This window comes from Arvicanthis niloticus, chromosome 5 (assembly GCF_011762505.2).
Source record: "Arvicanthis niloticus isolate mArvNil1 chromosome 5, mArvNil1.pat.X, whole genome shotgun sequence".
In the NCBI taxonomy this organism is placed as follows: domain Eukaryota; kingdom Metazoa; phylum Chordata; class Mammalia; order Rodentia; family Muridae; genus Arvicanthis; species Arvicanthis niloticus.
In genome coordinates, this window is record NC_047662.1 from 98855947 (window position 1) to 98879910 (window position 23964).

Genomic DNA, 23964 nt, shown 5'->3' on the forward strand with positions numbered 1-23964 from the left:
TGTGAAATGAGTTGTGGTGGAAAAGATGGCTACTCTCAGCTGTGGGGCTTCATAGGTCTTCTGCGATCAGCACTCAGCAATGCTGTCCATGTTTTCTCTGGGGGCACAGTCACAAATCAAAGGACAGAGGAGAGCACCTTCTGCCATCCTGCATTCACCTTCCCAGGTCAGGCATAGCTATGTGATTGGTGTTCTGGAACCATTGAGAGTCGTCAGCCCTCACTCTTAACATCTTGTCTTCACACATCCTATGAGGCAGCAGAAGTGCCCCAGGGTCAGAGGCCTCTTCATGATCCTGGAAATGCAAAACTTTGTGAGGCTACTAAGAGTCCTGTAAAAGAAGGGCTGAGGGGCGCACTGGAGAGTAGAGGGGCCTTTCCTCTGTGGGTCTCCGTCTCAGCATCTGTGAGCTGCAGGTTCTCAGGGGCAGCTGCATAATGTATATGCAAGTTTGGAACATTGCAGCTGAAGGGTGTGCTACCACAGAAGGGAAGTTTTAGTCACGCACAAGGGCTAATTGCATTGGTACAAATGTTTCTAGCCTTGGGGTAGGTAGTCCACCCCACCTCCAAAACCAGTGTACAGTGTCCCCTCCTCAGCATGCTGACACCCACCTGGCTCTCAGCATCCGGGATTGTATGCAGAGCCCTCCATCAAGGAGGTGCCTGGACATGTTGGCTCACCCCCTGTCTCTTTTCAGAGTAGTAGGGCATCAGTAAACAAGCCACACACCCACAACAGTCCCAGCCCCTCCTGTGCATCCTGTACGGTTTACGCAGAGGGTGGTCCTCAATCCTGGTTTATCACTGAGAGGCAGCTGAGAATCCCATCAGTCCCTGCATACCGTCTCCTCCTCCTCCTCGCCTCACTGCCTCTGCCAGCGCCGGAGAACAAATAACTAGAGGCTGCAGGCTGGCCAGAAATAAGGAGCAGGATTGCCAGAGCAGTGCCAGCCCCACCTGGGAAACCCTAGGTTTGAGGAGGCCCCAAGGCTGCCGAGTAGAGAGCTCAAGGGCTGAGGCCCAGCCAGTAGCCTGGCAAGGCCGCCTGCATCATTAGCTAAGCCAAGTTCTGCAGCCTCACAGGCCTGGTTTGTAAAGACATGAGCACGCAGCACTAGTCTCACACTAGAGGAAAATGTGCTCCCCGGATCTTCTGCAGTGTCCACTCATTTGTGGGAAATACAAACTATAAGAATGAATAAAAACACTTCCAAGAGGATTCTAAAATAGCTTGATTGGGCCTAGCAAAGTGGTTTGGTTCGAAAGGGTGCTTGCTGCTACCAAGCCCGAAAACCTAACCTCAGCCCCTAGAACCCCAGCACATGGCTGGCAGGGAAAGTCCAGGTGTCATTTCTCAAGGAATGAATGGAGGTAGAGTCCTGCAGAGCAAGGGAGAGACTGACTCATTCAACAAGTTTTGGTCATCACCTGTACACCAGATCTTGTTCTGGACAACAATACAGAATCAGATGGCTCTCCTACTGACACTTCTTGAGATCCTGAAGTCGGTTCTGATACAGGTTACCTTATCTTTGTGACTATATGAAAAGACATCCCTCACTTGTGACAGTGGAGAGGGGTCTGCCACAGATGGAAATCCCGCCTGAACCATTTCTACAGCCCTTCACTACTTAGGTGGTTATTAGCAGTTGAAGCTGCTGAGTTTGGAAAAGTTTAAAAATATTCCGGTGTCATGATGAGTGATGGCTCAGTAGGATGAAAGCCAGGTGTCCCCGACTCTCATGTTGGGCTACAGAGCTGCCGGTCTCCCTGGCTGTGCTTCAGTCTGTGGGCTGTTCCTTGGAGCCAGATGCACGGCCAAAAGGGACAGGGCTGAGACCATCTGGTTCTATGGAAATTACTGCATTCTTCCCAGCAGAGGCGGATGCTGAGATGGTAGACAAAGCACTTTCTCGGGTTGTAGGAGTCTAAAGGAATTCTACCTGGGGGCCTAGCAAAGCTACTCCAGAAGGTACATTCCAAAGGCTAGACAAAGACAACACAAGGGCCCAAAGGCAGGTAGCAGGCGATGGATTCAGAGACCATCCAGCCTCGGTGAGGAGAGCCATGAGGTGAAGGAGGAGGTCAAACTGCCTCCATCTTCCTAAGGACCATAGTGGAGGTTTTGCCTTTGAAGGGTTTTGCCCTGGCCTCTGGGGCAGTGGTCAAGGGCTGTGCTGTAGAGGCTGCTGTCTGTGGCCTGCTCTAAACAGGAAGGAAATCACACTGAAGGAGCATATTGGTTTTATGTGAGCTGCAACAGCCCATAGCATTTTCTAAGCAGCCTCTCTAGGGTAGACTATAGAGTAAATTGAGCAGTCAGGACTGGAGAGGCTGAAGGAAAGCCTTGCCAGGATCTGCTCCATAGGACACTGGAAGGCTAGAAGGAGTAGACAGAGGTTCCTGGAGCCCCAGACACACGGCCAAGGACTAGACCATAGGGAGAGACCAGCTCCTCTAGGGAGTCGTGGGCAGCGTTCATGCCAGTTCTGGGAGGCCTGCATATATATGCAGTGCCGTTCAGATGGAGCATCTGGCCAGGCGAGGGGACCACAGCGTCTGCCCACCTAGACCTCAGCTTGTGAAAAAGGAAGGCAGATTGGGATGAACCTGACCCTGCTGTCCCAGAGTCCTGGGCTTCACCTTACCTTGCCCCTGTGCTTCCTCACACCTGCCAGGTCCACCAAGGCAGGAGTATTGTGGAGTTCTGTGCTCAGGAGGTACCTCAGACACTGCTCTGTTGTTAGAAGTGAGGGCCCCAACGTCAGTATAGATGAGTATCAGCTTCCTAATATGGGGGCTGTGGGGACCACAAACTTCTGAAACAGTCCAGGAGAAAGCCTTATAAAAAGTGGGGCATTTGAGTGATGAGCCCTGTCCCCTGGCCGCAACTCTTGGGTAGACATTGAGCAGACTTGCTGACCCTGCAGACACTGTTCTGCTGCTGCCGGGGCCAGTCTCCATCCTGGGACCCTAGTAGATGCGTGCCTTGGTTCTACACAGTGGAATCGCCCTCCCTTCCTCAGGATGCCAACTTGCTTTTTAATTGCCTATCGGTGGGACTCATTAAGTTTTGTCCTCTGAACAACTCACGGGGCAGCATATTTTCCTCTGAATGCAGATATTCTTTTGAGGAATTGCATCTTTATCTCTTGCAGGAAAATCACTAAATTAAAAGAATTGCCATTTCAAATTGCAGATTAAAGAGAAACGTAATTAGAAGGAATGGAGGCAGTTGTATTTGGAGCTTTGGTTCAGAGCCCCCCTCCCCTCTTGGTTGTTGAATCTCAGCACTTGGAGTTTGTATATTTGTGTTTTAGGTGAAATGATTTGCCTAATTAAGCTTGTCATTCATTACCACCTGCTCTTCTGAAATATATGGCTGCGTTATTAAGCATGCCAGAGGATGTATCAGTTAATTCAGTAAGGAATTGCAGTGTCGGCCAGGACATTCTTAGGTTTTATCTGATAGGAAAACCAATCCCTCTCCCCAATAAAACAAAATATCAGCTCATTAAAATGTTCATTTAGTCATGCATTGGGCACCTGTTTCCTTGCAGGTACTGTGTAGGTGTGGGGCAAGTGGGGTCTAAGCTATGGCCCATTTTCAGTGGCCCATGGGAGCCAGGCAAGGAGACTGGTAATTTGGATGGCTGAGGGAGATCTGACGGGGCATCCTGGAGAAGCAGCTTCTGAAGGATAACAGAGCTGGCTGAGACCTGAACCTGAGCAGGCAGCCAACCAGGTATCATAGGGTGTCTGTACCTGAGAGATTTTCAGGGCTGGTGAGGTGGTTCAGTGGTTAAGAACACTTGCTAGAGGACTGGAGTTCGGTTCTAGTACCCACACTGGGTGGCTCACAACTCTGACTCCAGCTTTGGTGGATCCAACACCCACTTCTGTCTTCTGTAGGCATCTGTACACATGTGGTACATGTGTAGGCATGAGCATGCGCACGCGCGCACGTACACACACACACACTTTTTTTTTTTTTTAAGATCTTGTGTTCCTCTACACCTAGTTCCTCAAACTTCCTAATGCTGCAACCCTTAATACAGTTGCTCATACTGTGGTGACCCCCAACCATAAAAGCGTTTTGTCGGTACTTTTTTTTTGGTTTTTCGAGACAGGGTTTCTCTGTGTAGCCCTGGAACTCACTCTGTAGACCAGGCTGGCCTCGAACTCAGAAATCTGCCTGCCTCTGCCTCCCAAGTGCTGGGATTAAAGGCGGGCGCCACCAGAGCCCAGCTTTCTTGGTACTTCTTAACTGTCATTTTGCTACTATTATCAATAGTAATGTGAATATGTGTTTCTGGTGGCCTTGAGCAACAGCTCTGAAAGAGTCACTTGCCCCAAAGGGGTCACAGATTAAGAATTGCTGCTCTGCAGCCTTAGTCTGTGGTCTACATGGGAGGCCCTGTCTGTCCCATTATGCAGCACTGCTGTGTGTTCACTTGTGTCTGTCCATGCACAGTGTCTAAACGAAGAGGAGCATGCTCAGGGAGCATCGTGCCCCACACAGAGCTCAGTAGGTTTGCCAAGGAAGCAGGCAACTCCAAGGGCCTGAGACAGGAAGATGAAGAGTGATCTGGCAGCCATGGAAGAGAAAACCTGGGGGCTGTGGGGACATTCCCCTTGCTCATGGTATCTGATCTAGTTTGAGAATTTAGCATTCATTCTTGAATACATCCCCTCAGGTCCTGCTGCCTAACACTGACTCATCCAGCATAGGAAGTTTGGGGGACACACTTAAGCCATAGCAAAATCCAGCATTTTGGGACCCCCTCTCATTCTTGCACCGTGTCAAGTGCTACGGCACCGCTGTCCCAGCTGGGACTGGTGCCCCAGATACAGCTGGGCCCCAGCTGGGACTGGTACACCAGTTGAGACTGGGCCACAGGTAACACTGCCTCCTCTCCTTTCTGTTCTCAGCCCAGTTCAACGGCAACGAGAAGCGGCAGTCCTCACCATCACCTTCTCGGGACCGACGGCGCCAGCTCCGTGCTCCAGGAGGTGGCTTCAAGCCCATCAAACACGGGAGCCCTGAGTTCTGTGGAATTCTGGGGGAGAGAGTAGATCCCACCATCCCACTGGAGAAACAAATGTAAGTGCACTGATGCTTCCTCTAGCTGCTGTACCCCCTTCCATAGTTGATCACTGGCCCCTCATGACAGAAGCTGTTGGGAGGTCAAGGTTCCCAACTCCTGGGCTGGCTTGGTCTCTTCACACCATGCTGCCACCCTGATCCTCAGTGGCTGGCCATACAGACTGAAAGTCTTCAGTCGTTTCTCTCATTTTTCATCCTAGTTCTAAGTCTAAACTAAACCTGCCCTCAGCATAAATTAGATTTCTTCTCTAGCTGTTGTATGGCTTCTGTGTTACGTATGCTCAGGCCTTACACTCTTGGTTCGTTTCCCAGTCTGAGCCAGCCCTTGTTGTCCTACCTCTTCTCCAAGAGTTGAGCCAGGCCTGGCCCTTTCATTGCCTTTCCTCTCGACCATGGTGCCGGCTTCCTGCTCATCCAGGTCTCTGTCCTGTTCAGAAAGCTCCTGTGACTCCATTACTCCAGGATGAAGCCTCAGCTCCCTTGGTTTCCTAACACATCAGTTCTTTAACGAGCGAGAGTTTCTCTAGGTGTATCATCTGCTCAGCAAGTAAATGTACGGGAAAAGGGCTCTCTTGCTGCCTGGACGGGAACATTGAGGCCCAGCCTCATACCCTAGATCTCACTCTTTCTGCTGTCATCTCCTCTTGGACTTCTCCTACGTCCAGCCAGAGCATGTTCCTGGTGCAGAGTGGATCTTTACAAAGTGAGAGATGGCTGATGTTGGCACAGAGTAGGTCTTAATAAGGACAGCTATAGCTAAAACTGGCCAGTTACCAGGAGCATTCCTTGTGTATGTGGCGAGTTCTTATCAGTTCTCACCAGTTCTTACAGGTTCTTAGGTAGTGTCCTTCTCCAGGGCTTCTCTGACTATTCTTGTCCAAGAAGCATCTCTGGCCACGCCTATCACAGTTCCTCGTGGCTCTTGTATTCCTATGGAACACTGTGCTGTCCAGAATGGCTTCTTTTGCTCTCTGCTGACCTTCCCTCTCCATGTCAGCCCCTTGAAGATCAAGGGTGCAGTGAATAAAGACTGGAGAAAGCAGTGGCTACTGGATAGGAGGAGTGGCGGTGACGAGTCTTCCTGATCCCTCAGTTTGGCCTGGCTGGCTATCTCCACAGGCTCTAGCTTATTCCCAGGGTGACCCCCTGCTCAGACCCAACAGCAGTAGGCCCAGCCCCCCACAGGACCACCCAGGCTAGACTGTGCTCTACAGACTCCCTACTGACAGGCTGCCTGCTGCCCTCCCAGCTCCTGATCCAGTGCCCTTTGCCCCTCTTTTTGATCCTGTACTCCAGGTCCCGCCTTTCTTTCAACATGAAGTAGCCAGGAAAGGACCTGGCAGCCTAGCCTCTTTGCCACCAGGGACTACCCTTAACACGGCCCCTGGAGGCCCTTCTCTTATCTCTGATCCAGCCCCTGTGTTCAAGGGGGGCAGACAGTGGGCAGCACTTCCCTAGAGACCTTTCCTACCTTCCTTGAGGACTGTTCAGTGTCAACTGGCTGGAAATTGTGTTCTTAATAAAACGCTTTGTCAGCTTGCTGGGGTTGTATTGCTCAGGCCTCCCCTCCTGAGCCTGGTCTCACCAGATCTGTTATCACTTATTTGTGAAGCCAAGTTTGTTTTAGTGTGCCTGTTTTGCACTATGGCAGTCTAAGCATCCCCAAGCCATGGTTTGATGTCTGTGTAACCACAGAAAGGCAGCTGGCAATCACAGTGTCCGTGTCCCTGTGTCCCATGTCCCCCACCCCCATACACACCAGGCATCCTACATACAGTTGCTTCTGCTGCAGTGTTTCTGTCATGGGCCCAGCATAGACACAAAGGAGTTTTTTGACTGCCTCCTTCTGTCAGTGAAGTCCTTTGCTGTCCCATTGAGACTTGTCTCCAGCTTTCCCAGTCACAGAAACACAGTTTTCATCTCATCCTGTGGCCAGTGGGGCTGTGTGCCCTTTGCACCACATGTTTGTCCTTCCTCCTCTCCGGCTCACGTAGTATCCAAAATTGGGATGCTGTGATTCTCATGTGCCCAGCTAGTGCCAGGACCATTTGGTAGGAGCAGGTTCCAGCTACTCTGTTTCGGATTAGAGAGCTGCCCTGTGCCCGGCCCATGTTCTAGGAGCCCCCGACCGTGCTGCCTGGTTCCCCGCCCCAACCCCATCATCTCTCTACTGCTTTCCAGCGCTAGTCTCACACTTACACTTTCTAGCTGCTATTCTTCATACCTTCCCCCCATCCTTTGGTCTGCACTGATAAATCCCTTTCCCCACAGCCTTTCCTGGTCACCATGCCTAAAATAGTCCCAGCCATGTGGCCTGGCTTCACTTTCATCTCCCTCAGCACCTGTCACCACAGGGCCCGCTTGATGAGCACAGAGTATCTGGTGTTGGACTGCACGGAACGTGAGCCTTCCATGGGCGGGGACCCGGGAGTTCCCATCAGGATCTGACATGCAGCAGACTCCGGCAGAGCAGCTGTTGAACCTCCTCACAGGAGGCTGGAGCCAGCAGCTACCCCCCCCCCGGGGGGGGGGCGGGCACCGAGGCTCCTCAGAGGTCACTCGGGGGCCCTGTTCCTTCTCCTCTCTGACTACACTCTTGTTCTCTTCCCAGATGGTATCATGGGGCCATCAGCAGAAGTGACGCTGAGAACCTGCTGCGACTCTGTAAGGAGTGCAGCTACCTTGTCCGCAACAGCCAGACCAGCAAACACGACTACTCCCTCTCCCTGAAGTGAGTACTGTGTTCCCTCTGCCTGCCCCCAGCACAGTGGAGCATGCCTGCATGAGTCTTCACAGAAAGGCTACACTCAGTTCCCCTGAGAAACTTGTCCCTATCAGTTATTTCAAGCCTCAGTTTTAATTTGGTCTCATACTGGGAACACAGAGAAGTGGTGTGGTTTCTGCAGCTGCCTTTCCACAGTGGAGAGGCTTATCCTCACACATACAGCCACTAGCCAGGAAGAGCGCTCCTGTTCAGCAAGCCCAGGCTAGACCTGACTCTTAGCATGTCTTGCCTAGCATCAGCTTCACACCAGTCCTTAGGTGAGGAATGTGTCGTCCCACTCTGTAGACTGGGAAACTGAGACTCACAGAGAGCAGGTGGTGGATGACTGTCTATCTGACCGTCATAGTGCTGTGTAGCTACTTGTGAGAACCCTTTCCTAGTCCCCAGGTTGTCTCTGGACTGATCTTCTTTTCAGTACCCCACAGTTTGGGAGGGAATGCTGTGAACCGGAGAGGCCCCCACCGATGTGGCCGCTTTGCAGCTGCTCAGGTCCTTCCGATCCATGAGCTGTTGAAATGAGCAGGTTCAGAAGGAAGAGGTTTGGATTTTTTTCCCTCCTGCTGGAATGTCCCATAGTTCAGTGCTGTTGCTAGATAGGATCCAAGGGCTCTTCCAGACTCCAGTGTGGAGATGGGAAATTCGAGGCTCAGAGGAAAGAGGAATTCTCCAAGGGCACAGAGTTAGGGACAGGATTAGCGCGTGAGCCCAGGCCCTACATCCAGATATAATAAATAGAGTGGAGCCCTCTGCCTTGCCTCCCTCTGCCCTAGTTAGTGCCAGAGCTCAGGATGAGCATAGGCTGGACCCCACTTCTTTCAGGAAACCTTGTACCTATGCTGGCAGGGTGGACTTTCTGTCACAGGGCCAGCCTTCTCCCCTGTCCTAGACAGCCTGGTGCCAATTAAGGGCACTGGGGGGGTGCTGGTTTGTTCCCCCTCTCTTTATCTTTCTCTCTGAGTTCCTCAGGGATTATATTGCTCCTAGAATCCCCATTGTTTGGTGACTATGAAGAGGCCACTACAGAAGACCTAGTTACATGTTCAGTAGAAGAAGGAACAGAAGCCATGAGTACCAGGGCAGGGCCTGGTCAGGTACCAGCCTACAGGTTTGTTATATGGAGACATGCCTCCAAGCAGTCTCCTGGGTGCTGGCACCCTTAGGAACTTGAGCACAGCTGTGCCTGTGGAAAACCGTCTACTGAGAAACTGAAGGAGTTTGCAGCCAGTTGCTGAAGAACTGACTCCAGTGGGTCTAGGGTCATTCATATTTCCACCTCTTTTCTCCTCATTACCTAATATGCATAGAAACCAAGTCACAGGTAGATGCCAGAGGCCAGAAGCTTGGCCCCTTTATCCCTGCCATGTGTATTTGTTGAGTTGGGGCCCCTAGGGGAGGTAGTACCTTGGTTCTGCTTTTATGGTGTCATTCAGGTGGCCTAGGTGCTGTGGTAGCCAGTGGGAACCCACCTCCCTCCCTGGCTTGTGGCCTTCACAAGTCTGAGCCTCCCTGTCTATCTGTGCACTAGGATGCTAGTGATCTGTTCCTAGCAACAAGCATCCAGTCTAGTCAGATCCTTGCCCATGTGACCTAATGTAGTTCCCACCCTGTCCCTGTTTCCTGCCAGTAACCTTGAAGATTGCTTGTAGTCCAGTTAAGAAACCTGTTGTCCTAGCCAAGCATGGTGACACATCCTTTTAATCCCTACACCTGGGAAGCAGAAGCAAGTGCATCTCTTGAGTTTGAGGCCAACCTGGTTTCTGCAGCAGGTTGTAGGCCAGCTGGGTGTATCATGAAACTTTGTAGCCCCAAGACTGTAGAAGCTGTCTGCCCTTCCACACACTGCTCACTATACGACTTCACTTCACTTAACAAGTCCCTTCCCTTTCCTGGGTCCATCAGCATGTGTCCCTGTCTGTGGATTCAGCCCCACTTAGTCTTGGTGTGTATTCTCTGGCTAGACGAACTGCGCTTCCCTAGCCAGTGGCATGGAGCATGCGGGACAAGAGCACTGTGCCCAGCCAGAGGTGACCTGTAGAGGGTGGTCACCTGTCCTGTCTGATCTGATCACACAGGGCTACTGTGTACCGATCACTCTGCTAGCACAAGGAACTGGGGCTGAGGGTTGGCTTTGTTTGTTTAGAGCCGTTAGCGTACCACCCCTGATGGTCAGAGGGGTGTGCTCACCCAGGCAGCCTTTCCTTGAAGAAAGGAGAAGTGGAGAGAGTGCCTTCCAGAACAGCCGTGGTACAGTGAGTACTGCTGCCAGGGAAAGCACCACCCTTGCCAGCCTGTGTGCAGTATGTGGTTTCTCACATCCTCAGGCCTGCTGCCAGGGGCTAATGGGGGAATGTCAGCCCCACACGTACACGGGTTGCAAGCTGACATCGGAATTCCAGCTATGCTGCTTCTCAGCCTCTGGCCATTTTCATGTTGGCCTCGGGTCCCTCTGTGAGATAAGTCTATGGGGTAGAATGTGCTTGGGGACGCCTCACTGTCCCCTAAGACAGAGCCCTTCCCTGCTCTGTCCTTCCCTTGGAAGAGTTTTGTGGGAGCCCTCTGTACCTGGCACTGGGCTCAATAGAGAGAGCCAAGGCAGACAGGCCTGGCTTCAGGGACTCATACCCTGCTCATTCTGACTGCCTTGCTGTTTGTAGGACAGCACAAAGGACTTTAGGTGCCCAGAGGTGACCTGTAGAGGGTGGTCACTGTCACTAAAGATTGGGAACTGCAAGGCAGAAGCAGCACATGCCTCTTAAGAGAACCTAGTGTTCCTCAGGCAACAAGGACATCAGTAAATGGTAAAGCCAGGCAAAGACATGGGATGTTGTGACAAGGCCACTGGCCAACAGGTCCTGCTTGGAGTTCTGCCCTCTCATCTGTCAGCAGAACTGTGGGGTGTGCACGTATGCAAGCACGCGTGCACGCACACACACACCCTTATATTTGATCAGAGGGCTTAGGGTGTCAGCTGTGGAAGTGACTTTAAGGATTTACCTAAATGAGGACATAACCCTGGTATATATCTGACCACTGACAGTGGAGGCAGTGACTTACTTGGTCTGGACATACTGTCCCCTCCTGGTCCCTGTGTCTCTGGTGACCCAAGTCATTGTCTATACGGCATCCGCCGTCAACATTCAGATGTGCCATCACTCCCCCACCATGGTCCATATCGACCCTTGAAGCTAGTCAGCGCGCCTACAAATAGCTTTGTCATTCAAAGTATCTTGCTGCGGATACCTCTCTTGCCACCATCAGCATGACAACATGTACTAGCCAGCTTCATGCCTACCACTGGTCCTGGGTGTGCAGGGTACACCGTCTCCAGCCAGGCAAGCAAGGTTGCGCCTTTGGCATTAGTGAGAAAATATCAAAAGCTGATGCCCTCTGCTTTCCCTGGAAAGGCAGTCAGGCCTGGGGAAAGGGATGAAGGTGAGGAGCAGTCACCGTAATAGGATTCTTCAGGCACTTTCAACTGTGAGGGCTCTTCGAGCTTTAGCTCTGTGAAAGTTTGCAAAAAGAATCTGGAGAAGATAGGGGAAAGAGGACTTAAAAGACTGCAAAGTTTAGTCCTGGGGTGGGATGAGTCCTACTAGGGGCAGGGGTGGGGACCATTCATTCCTGTGGGGCCTGAGATGGGTTACACACAGTCATACTTCTGAAGCCTTAGCAAGAAGCTGACAGGGACCCAGCCCCACCTCCCTCCTGCACTGCACTGGGGCAAGTGGCACCTTAGAGCCCTCACGAGATAAGCTTTTGGTTTTCAAGTCCTCAGAGATGGATTGCCTACTACCAGGGATTGACCTGTTTCTATCACACCCCCAACTCCAGCCTGAGCATCAGATGCCTTCCTCCGCCTGCATGCTTTGTCCTGTTTGGGCCCACTTACTCCTGGAGTTCCATCCCTGCAGGACCTCACAGCCTGGCAAGGAAGAGAAGTACACTATAGGTGTTAGAGCTTACAGGTTGGAAAGTGCCCTGGGCGCACATGAGGGAAGGGACCAGAGAGGAATTTGAAGGACAATAGGCCTTAAAGGGTGGGCAGCAGAGGAGGAACAGGCACAAAGCATGCTTAGAAGAAATCCCACAGTGAGCTGTGCCCAGGAATGCTGCCTAAAGGATGGGACTTTATCTCAGAGGATTGAGGCGTCCCCGCTGGGTGCACACACAGTACAGTGATGATCTCTAAGCCTCATTCTAGATTCATCAGTGAACTAGAGACATGAATGTTGCCAAAGGGAAAGGCCAAGCTTTGGCCTCCCATGTCTCACATGCCACACCTGTGTCATCTGAGTCTGCACTGGCAGAGCCCTGGCAGGGGACCTGCTGTGAAAAGGTTGGAGGTAGCATGAGAACACCCTGGGGTTAAAGCTCAATCAGAGGCATCTTTCCTGGAATTCTAGTTGCAGATGTTTCACCAGCCATCTGGTGCTAGGCAAGTGGTTGTCTCCCCTGGGCCTCCCTTGACAGGAGGCCTATGGGTAAAAAGTAGGCTGGGCAGGTGAGGTCCACTGTGGCGCTGGCACACAGTAGGCATTCAGGACATGCTGAGCTCTGTTTCCTGTTCTTCCAGAGCCTTTCAAAACTACCCTGAAAGCAGCACATGCCTAGAGTCATTCATATTAGTATCCTTAAGACTGGGGGTGGGGGTGGGGTGCACCGCATAGCACTGGGTGGCAAACATGAAGGTCTAGGTTCAATTCCCACACTGCAAACAAATGATAATAAGGTCTGAGGTTTGGTCATTATACTTGCTTCCAGCTTTGTGGCCCTACAGTGGACCACAGAGGTTTTCTTTGAATCTGAGGACAGAGGAGGGCCCACTGCATCTCGCAGTGTGGGATTGTCAGTTTATGAAGAAAGGCCTCCATTTGCTTCGGGCCATCCCATTTCATTGCCTGGAGCAGTGGGTTGTGTCAGCTGCTAGGTGCCCAGTATCAACCAGTAAATCCCTCCGTGGGCTGTAGAGGAGGGTAGGTGGGTGTTGTAGGCCAGGAAGAGCTTAGGAGATGTATTTCGGTTAGGGGTATTTTTTTTTTCTTCTCTCCCCTCATTGATTTGTACAGTGAAGGAGAGAGTTTTCAAACAGTAGGCATGTCTGGGACCAGCCAGGCGAGCCAGTGATTAATCTTAGTTTGTTGCTGCTGACAGCCAGGAGCAAGAAATAATAAATGTTTGCAGGGAAGGGAGGGGGCGGTGAGAAGAAGCGGAGCTCTGCATCCAACAGTGGGGAACACAGATTTCACTGCCTCTGATGAGCCAACATCAGAGTTCCAGGGCCAGCGCTCCAGTGGTGAAGGGCCTACCTAGTTTGTACAAAGTCTGGGCTTCAATCTCCTGGGCCCTAAAACAAAAGCAAAAAAGAACCGTAGGAAGCTCAGAAGCTTCACTGCTCTGACTGAGGCCACCCCCTCCAACCACCCCCTCCAGGTCACAGCAGGGCTCCCCAGCAGGGCTCAGGAGCTCCCTGCATGGTCCCTTAGAGTGACTTCATCCTGGCTCTCCAGCTCTCTGGTCCCTAACAGCTCTCCCATTGTATCCTTAGGCTTTGGGAATCATAGGTCCCCTCCTATCAGAATCTCATTCTGGTCCCCCATGCAGCATGCCAGGGCAGGAACGCCAAAGATCCCAGGAACATTCCATCTTGGGATGTAGACAACAGAAAGAGACCCTGTAGATGAAACCAAGGCTCAGAGACAGGAAGTTGTTCCCCGCCCTCACCCTGAACCTCAGTCAGCATTTGAGACAGGTGAGCTTGGGCAGAGGTAGGCAATGCAGCTCTTACTACAGAAAGGATCCCTGGCCTTTCAGGCCGCTAAAGGGAAAGATGGTGTTCTGCTCAGTTAGTGTGCTTTGTGTTTTCTCCCTCCGGAAGGTTAAAGGAAGTATGTTAACTAAGAAGTGCAGCTTTAGGCAAAGGGACCCTAGCACTCTTTCCCAGGGGTGCAGATGGCCTCCAGAGTGAAAGTATGCAGGAGATGCGCCTGCCAGGCAGCAGACACTGCCTGCCACACCCTCAGCATTCGGCCAGCGCGGTCCAGGCCCCAGAGCCTGTATGTCAACAACGTGAGGTAGTGTGGTAGGCAGAAAACAATGGGTTCTGAATCCTGCACTACCCCTGGGTAGATGGGCCTAGCAGTCCTGACCCTTCCTTTGGGAAGGGAGTCAGACAGACCGCAGTTGCATTCCCCAGCAAAGCAGGTGGGAGCTGTCCAGCATTGATTAGCTCTGGATTACTAAAATCCAACCATGAGGTGGGACATGGGGGACACTAGAAAGGGGGTGGGCACTTAGAACTGTAGCTCTCCCTCTGTGACAGTGCCACCAGAAAGCTTTCATTCTTGCAGCTAGCAGAGGTCATGTGATGCCACAGCTGTGAGTGAAGCTCAGATTTTAATGCAGCCTGACATTCTTTCTGCTCTGTGTCGGTCGTCTGAGCAGAAGGCACCTCCTTCCTTATCACCAGGACTGCTCCAGATGTTCTTAGCAGGACCCACGTCAGGCATCTTCTGGCAGCTTTTCCCAGGCAGTTGTAACATGTCAAAAGTCTGAAGACATGAAGGGTCTGGGACTTAACGGTAGAACCAGAAAACAGCGCTTCTCTGTCTGGCTCTTAATCCATGGGGGGTTTCTACTTCCTTCTCTGCATCCCGTCCTCAGTATCAGTGGGGAAATGCAGCCATCCTCATTCCCTCTTTACAGTGGAGAAAGCCACGCTTAGCTAGGAACCTGTTCTGCAAGGCCGTGTAACTAGGGGCAGGCAAAGCATTCTGTCTGACCCTGGGCTCTGTTCTACACACACACACTCCAACTTACTATGGAGGTGTGTCATGGAAACTGGGGGTGTCTGGTAGCAGAGAGAAGCTCAAGCCAGCTCACAGGGTGGGGTACCTCCATAACTTTTCAGATGTGCTTCTGCCCATGGATATATGCTAGGTCAGGAGGGAGGCAAGTGCAACCAGCTCAGGGAAGGACAAGAATGGGTGGATGAACAAAAAACAAACAAACAAAAAAAAAGAATGGGTGGATGGGTGACAAAACAGTAAGAGAAAGGAAGGGCACAGTTGAGGGCTGTGACAAGGTTTCTTAGTGGCTAGGGAATCAAGTACAGTTGGCTTTGTAAATGCCCTGAGACAGACAGACAGACACACACACACACACACACACACACACGCGCGCGCACACACACACACACACACCACACGCACACACACACACACACACACACACACACACACACACACACACACACACACACACACGGCTCCCTGCTTCCCTCCACTCCTGCAGACCCCGAGGCAGTGTGTGCCACGCTGACTTGGCCTCATTGCCCTGCCAGTCTGCAAGATTTGTGCCAGAAGCTGATGGTTTGTCTCCTCCCAGCCTGCTCCATCCCCCCGTTGTTCCTCCCAGGTCCTCTCCAGCGTCTGACCCACCCCGATTACATTTCCAGCAGGCTTTTAATTATCTTTTATCAGCCTGCTTCATCTGCCTACGTGGCTCAGCCACCAGGGGAGGCATTCCAACTGCCCATTTGTCACCGGGAAGATTCCATGGCCTAGACACTTCCCTTTGGAGGTGTGGGCTGATCTCTCCAAACCAGGACATTTCTTTCTAATCACCCTCATACCAGTTTGTTAACATAATGTATTTAATGAAATTTTGCCAGAGCCATCCAGGAAATGGTTGCTTGGGGCCTTCAGGGACCTTCCCTGGGATGCTATAGGAAGAGAAGCCATGAGGACAGCTGCAGAGAGTGTCTGCATGAGAAAGAAGAGCCTTGGGCCAGAAGACCGGCCATCTCCCCCCAGTGGCTTCCCACCGTTGAGCCTCTAAGTCCTTATATAAGAACATGTGTGCTCACTTGTGACATTGAGATGTTGCACAGATGCATGGGGTCACGGCAGCCTTGGTGCTGACCTCATTGAGGGAGGGACGTATGGTGGAGGGGTTTGTTTCTCTTAGACCATGGTAAACAATTCAAAGCTCCATCAGCCTTAACTTGAGGCATCTGATAGATCTCAAAGCCACAGATGCATACAGAAGGACCCCAGGTTATAGACAGGGTTTAACTGTTCCCTAGGCCCCTGTCAGTTAGAGCAGAGTCAGAAGGTGACACGTAGACTCTGCCAGCAGCTTGTCATGGTCTTGTCCCGCCTCCCAACTCTGCAAGGTTATGACCCTTCTAAGCCTCACCAGCACTGTGTTTCCTTCTCCTGTTTTCGTCATAAATGTTCTTGGTACTTGAGGCAGATTTATAAAACCACCCGTCAGGTTTTACAGCCCTCATCTTTGCTGCCATAGCTCAAAGCTGTAAAGCTCCATTTGCCTTTGTGTGACTTTGAGTAAGGTGGGTCCCTGGCATGCATGCACATCCTGGCACTTCCCCTCAAACCTGCTCATGTCCAGGTAGGCCCCTCCAGGGGGAAATCCTTCCCCCCCAAAAAAACCTTTGTCACTTTTAATCAAGCTTGGGCTTCCCCCACTTTTTTTTCTAAGATTACTTCACCCAGGAGGACTATCAGAATCAGTTGGGTTTAGCAAAGCTGACTTATTAAAAATGCTTAAAATAGAGTATCTTTTCCCCCCACCCCTTTTGAAAGTCCACATGTGGTTGAAGGCCTCCAAGTGTGGGGTTCATGCCACGTTCTCAGCCCAGATGCTTAGGGTAGGGGGTATAAACAAGCAGGCAGAAGAGAAGATTTCTGGTGGGGCGTTAGGGGGCTTCCTGCAGGTAATGGCGTGTGCACAGAGACTTCTGGGTTATACAGAGCTTGTGTTAGCCTTCCTGTCACTGTGACCACAGTGTCGGAAAGAAACAACTGCAGGGACAGGGATGGATGGCTCATTTTGTCTCTATGGTTTCAGTTCCTGGCAGAGAGCAGAGCAGCTCAGTATGTGATGACAAGAGAGTATGGTAGAGGCTGCTCACATCATTGAGGACAGGAAGGTGAGCCTGATAGAAGGAAGGCAGGTGCAGTCTTCAAGGCACTGCCAGTGACCTCCCTTTCCAGCTCAGCGCACCCCCCACCCCTATCCCTACCCCCCCCCACCCCCACCCCCCCACACACAAGCTTTCCATAGCATCCCAACGCAGCTAGGGAACAAGTGTTCAAAATATGCACCTGTGGGAGAGACAAATTTTAGACTTAAATCATAACAAATGGGGAATGTTCCCCGCCCAGTGGGCGTCATTTTCCGAATCACCCCCACTTTGCCTTTTAAGATCAGAGGCTCAGGAAAGTCGGGATTAGTCACTTAGAGCTGTACTAGCCACCAGCACTCATAGCCCTCCATCCTTTGCACAGTCACCACGTCTCGGCTTGCCAAAGAGCAAGCAGCGTGCTAGACACAGCCTTCTGTGAAGTGAGGTGCCTGTCGTGTACCTTGGAGCCTTGTACATTGCCTGGTCACTGGTGTTGGGAACCAACTTGAACAGGCCGTGAACAGTGTCCTCTGAGGGTGGTGGAGTGGTGCCAACAACTGTGATTACAAGCTTGATGGTGCGTGAGTTCTGACTGACACTCAGACCTAGGCTGTGATCTGGGCTTCTAGTGTGTATGTTCTGCCCCCACAGAGCAGCACACCCCTTCTGCGTTTCGATTTTCAGGCTGTATAAAGGTAATCTTTTCTGTCCTAAATGGTTCCAAATCCAAAACACCATCCAGGGTTGACTCTTTGTGGGAAGGCAGCTCTCGCAGGCAGCAGGCAGTTCTGATGGTGAGCAACTGTAACTAATTACTTGCAGCCATGCTGAAAAAACAAACATAATTAATATGGCCAAACCCTGGCCAAATAATAAAATGGAGGCTTTGTTGTGTATCAAGGCAGAAACCAGTTTCATCAGGGAGCAGAGAACTAGAGATTTAATTTTGGGAAAATTCTTTACCTTGTGCAAAGAGACTGCCAGACAGCTGCTGGAGTGAATGTCCAACAGGAGCGATTCTGCCCTCCATGCCGAGACGGCTGAGAAGGGACCATAGCCGTCTGGAGTAGTCTGTCAGTCTTTTGAGCATGAGCCAAGCTCTGGCTTTTGCTTGTTAGCAGTCTTGACCGTGTGTCCTCCAGTTTGGGTTGGGAGGTGAGAACTTTCTGTATCTAATAGTTGGGGTGGGGTTGGGGGGGGGTCCCTCAGGAGGCCAGCAGGCACTCACCATTAATGATGGAGTTTATGCACAGATGTCAGGACTAGCTAGGCAGACCCACCAGGGACACTAGGCAGGCCACTTGGGTTGTAAACATGGAATGACAACTGTGAGAGGGGAGGCCACTGTGCCCTGTAAGGACAGCGAGAGAGGAGCTGTCCCGTGCTTCCTCCCAGGGCAGCTAGAATGCCCAAGGCCTGCTAGAACCAGAGCCTGGAGCTACCACCAGCTAGAGGTAATAGTATTTCAGCTCAGAGTGGGGATAGACTTTCCACTGCAGAGCAGAGAAACACACTGAAGGCAGATCCTGGCTCCAAAGAGACCCAAGGAGCTGCAAGCCTGCAAGTGTCTTCAGTGACCCTTGCTAAGAAAGGCCCTGGGGCTCTGGCCACCTGAGAGCCATTTCTCAGCATGTGTTTGATCATACATGGGGCTTCCAAATTCAAGTGTATGGGACCTCTGTAGTCATCTGGTCCCCTGTCGTGTTTTATAGATTGGGAAACTGAGGCTTGGGAGAACAGAGCAGACCAGGACCCTGAGCTCTCAACACTGGGCTCAGAGTCACTGCTGCCTGGTTCCTGAAGACAGCTGGGATTTTTTTTCTCACTGGAAGTCACTGTTGTTCGTGTGTCTGATCTGTTGGCAGTCCACCATGAACCTTTGAACTTCCAGAGAGAAGAAAACCATCTCCTGCTGGTGTTGAGGGCTGTTGAGCCCAACCTAACCCAGACTCCAGACAGTGTGGAAAAGTGGCTGCTTCCTCTCCTACCCTCCTGCTACTTACTTGGTCTCATGGGCCTACGTCATAGTCATAGGTGTTTATCACTGATGGCCTGAACAGATCACAGTTGTAGTGGAGGAGTTCAGCCACATTCTATAATTCTCTGCCACTGCCTGCATCTCTCAGCAGTGTCTTCTCTCCCAGAAGCTCTGAGTACAGTAATGCTCCCAGCAAGCAGTCAGTACCTGCTGAAGGTCACGGTTACTGATACCCGTGTTAATTAATAGAGAGCGCGCCGCCACTCCCCCCCCTCCCCCCCAAACCAGGACCTCAGGTGACCTGGTTTGGCCTTAAACTCACTGAGTAGCCCAGCTAGCCTCAAACTCCTAATCCTCCTGCCTTGGGCTCCCAAATGTTAGGATTCCAGAATTTCCCAGCACACCCACTTTCTCTCCTCCTGTTCTCATGTGGATCCTCTCACCACAGTGAGAGTTTTTCTTTTTGCAGTATGGGGTGCGCCTGCTGAACCTTGGGCCTCAAGCATGCTAGGCACATGCTTCACCCTGAATTGTGCCCCTCTATTTACTTCTTACTTTCAAACAGGCTCTTGATGTCACTTAGGGTGACCTTAAACTCACTCTGCGACCTAGACTGTCCTGGAGCTTGCAGTTCTCCTGTCTCGGCCTACCAAACAGCTACAATTGACAGGTCTGCACCACCAGCCAGGTACAAACAGAGTATTTATCAAGTGTCATAGAACAGGATTTGATGTGGCAAAGTAAACACACTGCTAGTATCACCTGCTCTGTCCAGTGGTACTCAGCGACAGAGCTGGGCCCAGCACCCAGCCTAACTAGGGAGGCTGTAGCCAGAGGGGCAACTTGGACATCATGGGTTTGAGGTTGCCAATTTGTCTATGAACAACAGACCAGACAGGCTTGGGGGTACATGCTGGTTCTCGGCCCATATAGACTGGAGCCAGCAGACAGACCAGATGGACAACAGTTGGGTGGCAGTTTCTGCCCAGCAGGGGAAGTGAGGTCCATATTGGGGGCCCAGCCCTGGGCCCTGCATTTGCAGCAGAAGAGACTCTGCCTGCCCTCATTGCCAACTCTGACCTCAGGAGCTCGGGACAGCCTTGACAACAGGTAGTGAGAATCCCTTAGCTCAGGTGAGAGTGAACATAGAGGGTATTGCTCAGAGGGGCAGTGTAGTGTGGACCTCAGACCCAGGGCTGGCTGGCCTAGGGCCTGTTTTTATCTATCCTTGTCTCCCACGCATTTAGATCCCAGGCCCAAGAATGTTCCCCCTCCTGTGAAATAACAGTCCCTGAAATTTGGTTGTGGAAATAGGAGGACTAGGTGCCAGGACTGGTTCTTGAAAGTAGTCTAGAAGCCTTGCCCAAGCTGTTGGGCAGGTCCTCTGTCATGTCTTGGGCCTTTACCATGGAGCCAGATGGCCTTAGCAAGGCAACCACATTTGTTTATCCTGAAAGGGCAGTTAGGTGTGATCTCTGTACTCTGACTAAGGGTGTGTCTTTACCCTGACACCATCAACATTCTGGGCTAAGGGGTTGTTTGTGTGTTACCATCCACTTAGAATCAGCCTTGCCTCCTCACTAGATGCTAAGCCCTGGACTCTTCAGACATTGCCAGATCCTTCTCAGGGAAGGTAGGGCAATGGGCCCAGTTGAGAACCTCAATCTCCTAAGACCGTTGTGGGCTGGGAGAGACGCGTCCTTTTGTCGTGGATGGATTCTGTCCATCCTATTTGGTCCAGGCTTAGGTTGTATCTGTCGCTCCAAGCCCAGAGAGCCACATGGATGGTACTCAGCAGAGGTGTCCCCTTCCTTCCCTTCCCACCCCATGCAGTGACGCCAGTCACTGGCCTGAGAATGTTAGTGTGAAGTGGACACATGGGTTCTTTGGAAAGTCGATTGGATGGTGTTTTGTGGGGGCAAACGTGAAGGAACATTTTGCTAAAGTGGACACAGATGTGAAAGGCTAACACAGACTCATGAAGCAGACACAGGAGAAAGGATGTTCTGCTAAATCAAGCATGTGAAGGGACACGTGATGAAGGATTCTTTGCTAACACACATGTATTGGTCCGCCCTCCATTTCCTATTGAGCTGCATTTGTTGGGACGCCATAGAGAGAAATGCACCGAAAAACTTCTGCTGGTGTGCTGCGGTTTGTTGCTGTTTCCAAGGACTTGGACTGATTGGACACATGGGCTGAAGCAAGGCATGTGGAGGACACGTGATGTGTGGACTGTGTAACCAGGACTCGGTGACAGAGACAGAGCTTGGCTGGCTGGTACGGCTGGCTGTGCAGCGCTTGTGGGTCTGAAGTCTTAGATGATCTTTGCTCCCCTGAGAGGCACAGCTGAGAACTTCTCCTGCTGTCCCTCCTGATCCCTCCTGCTGATTTCCGCCAAGGCTGAGGCCTGGCTGTCTCTGCTAGATCATGACACCACTATTGCTAACCCAGCTCTACCGAACTGGACCGCTGGTGCATCTGCAAGGTGTTTTCAAGTGGATCAAGCTGCCGCTGCCTGCTAACCTGTGAACTGAACTGCCGATTTCCAGACAACACAGATGGAAGTTGCTCCAAAGACCCTTTCTAAATGGGTCCACTCCCCCCCCCCCACCCTTTCTTTCTCACTACCTCTGGTGGGTAGTGGGCTACAAGGGAGGCTAAAGCATTTTAAAACCATTATTTAAGAGAAAAACTTAAAAGTTGCATCAGTGAAAGGATCTCCACCTTTTGCAGAGGGGACCTTGAAGCCTAGGGACAGAGGGAAGCTGTCCTGTGGCATCAGCAGGGGATCAGAGACTGAACCAGCATCTGTGACTTGGGTCAGCACTTGGGACAGTCACAGCCACCTCCAGCACTCCTGCAGGTTTCATGTGTTCACCCTTGAATCAAGATGGATGGAACAGGGGCTGGAGAGATGGCTTAGCAGTTGAGAGCACTGACCACTCTTCCAGAGGTCCTAAGTTCAATTCCCAGCAACCACATGGTGGCTGACAACCATCTGTAATGGGATCTGATGCCCTCTTCTGGTGTGTCTGAAGACAGCTACAGTATACTCACATACATGAAATAATAAAAAATTAAAAAATAATGGATAGAACACTGACCCTAGGGGGAAACACCACCAAAACATTATTACCGCTATGTACGTATCTCCACCAATGAGAGACTCGATCCTGCTGGAGTCTTGTCATTAATAGCTTCTAGACAAGTTTTGTCCCTAAGAAAATCGCCCTTCATGGTCTCATCTCATCCTACTTCCTCTTGGTCTGTGAGAGCGAGCCTTTTACTCTGTGTCTAACTGCCTGTTTGTCTCTGTGGAGATGGCAGTGCATTGAAGCGTCATTATTTACAGAAGGCCTTCAGCCTGAGCTGTCACTCAGAGCCTGAGAAATACTAGGTGCCTCCATAAGCCTGCTCCCTGCTGGTGTCTACTGAAAGTATAATTATTTGGCTATAAATCAAGCTGTTTGGCTCAGCAGGGCTTACATTTAGACATTGTTCACCACATGGACAAGCCTTAGCTTATCATGAGGGCTCCTTAGAGGTGGTGGGGTGCAGGTGTTCACCCTGTGGCTCTGTCCACCCACCTCTTTGGACTCTTAGGACATCTCTGCTGGAAGGAGCCCTTAGGGTACCTGGAGATTGAAGAGCACAATGTACAGTGAAGGATACTGTTCTGTCTACAACTCTTGGGAAGCTCCAGGGTCCTTGTCCTGTGACCCAGCAAATTGCTTCAACACTTGCTTTTCACATCTATGTGGAGAGCATCTGTGTCTACTGCCAGTCTGCTGCATTAGTCACGAATCAAGAGCACAGTCATGAACTTCCCAGGCATCTCAGGTAATCAGGCTCTTCCCTCCTCTTTCCAAACCCTGAGGCCTTGTCTACTGAATGCTGTCGGATTATTTTGTCACAGAGGCTACTTTAGTCTAAGGTGTCAGGGGAGAGATGACTCCCTCCTTCAGTCTCACTTAGGCAGTTAGCTTGAACTGACTAGGGGCCTAATTTTTTGGTTGCTGTGAGCGTATATAAAGCCCTTTGGGGCAGCCATACTGGTGATACTGCTGGAGCACCTGGTTTCCAGATGTGAGGATGGTTTCCCTAGCAGGATGCAAGGTCAGAGTAGGTGGGGATATCTGGGCTTACCCCCATAGGATGCACTTGGAGAGGCAGAGAGGATCATAAGTTCAAAGCCAGCTTGGGGCACATAGCAAGCCCTTGCTGGAGAGTTAAAAGGGGACAGAGGTCTGAGTCATAAAGCAGACTGCTTTCAGAGGCAGGATGGCGCCCCATCAAGTCACACAAATGTCCCAGTCTGTTGTGCAGGACAGGGCTCTGCTCCCTCCACCTCCTCAGTTGTCAAGGTCATTTAAAATGCATGGCCTCATTCTTTTTGTTCCTTCACTAATCTGCCCCCAAATCTGGGTTTCCCCTCTGTGTTTAAAAATGGCCTAACAAGAAGAAATGCAGCCCCTAGGGCCCCAGCATAGGAGTGTCCTGACTGAGGCTTAACCTATGCCCTTTAGGAAGACGGGCAAAAACTGGTTCATACATGTGAGCCTATGCAGAGGGCAGTGGCTAGCTCAGGGGTCCCACACATGAGCTCTGAACTCCATGGACGCAGCCTGACCCACTGTAGAAAATCTCATGGTTTGAAAGACATGGGTCTTTATACTCAGCTTACAGGATTGTTCCTCTGAGAGGTCCTTCCTCTCCACAGGGGCCTTTCTGGGCTCTCTCTCCAGCTTACCCTTGAGAGCTTATAGCTGGGGAGGAGTCGGAGGACTTCAGTTTCCTGCTCTTGGCAAACCCTGACTAGGCAGCCAATGGGAAAGGAATGCAAACCTGGACCCAGGCTAGGCAGGTGCTGTGGGCCCACATTCAGCTGGGAAGCATCACCGTGAGCAGATAGAGTCACCAACTTTGGAGTCTCACAAAGCTGGGAGTTCCCTCTCGGGGCAAGGCAAGTTCTAAGGCCTGCCTAAATCCATTCAACTGGGTGACTGATCAGAGATGGTGAGGTCACAGTGGTAGCTGCAGGCCTTCCTGAGGGCTGAGATCAAGAGACACAGGTTTGAAGACACCCAATGCCAACACTCGAGAGGGGGGCAGGAGGCTCAGGAGCCCAAGGTCGTCTTGGACTATGCCACAGGTTTGAGGCCA

At 51.4% G+C, this 23964-nt stretch overlaps 1 protein-coding gene across 1 annotated transcript in view; it reads left to right on the forward strand.

Annotated features, from left to right (window-relative positions):
• Shb (SH2 domain containing adaptor protein B) overlaps positions 1-23964 on the forward strand; it is a 109635-nt gene that overhangs the window by 81150 nt on the left and 4521 nt on the right. The window contains exons 4-5 of the mRNA XM_034503772.2: positions 4935-5106; positions 7721-7840. Of these exons, the coding sequence (XP_034359663.1) occupies positions 4935-5106; positions 7721-7840 (292 nt within the window). The remainder of the gene's footprint in view (positions 1-4934; positions 5107-7720; positions 7841-23964) is intronic.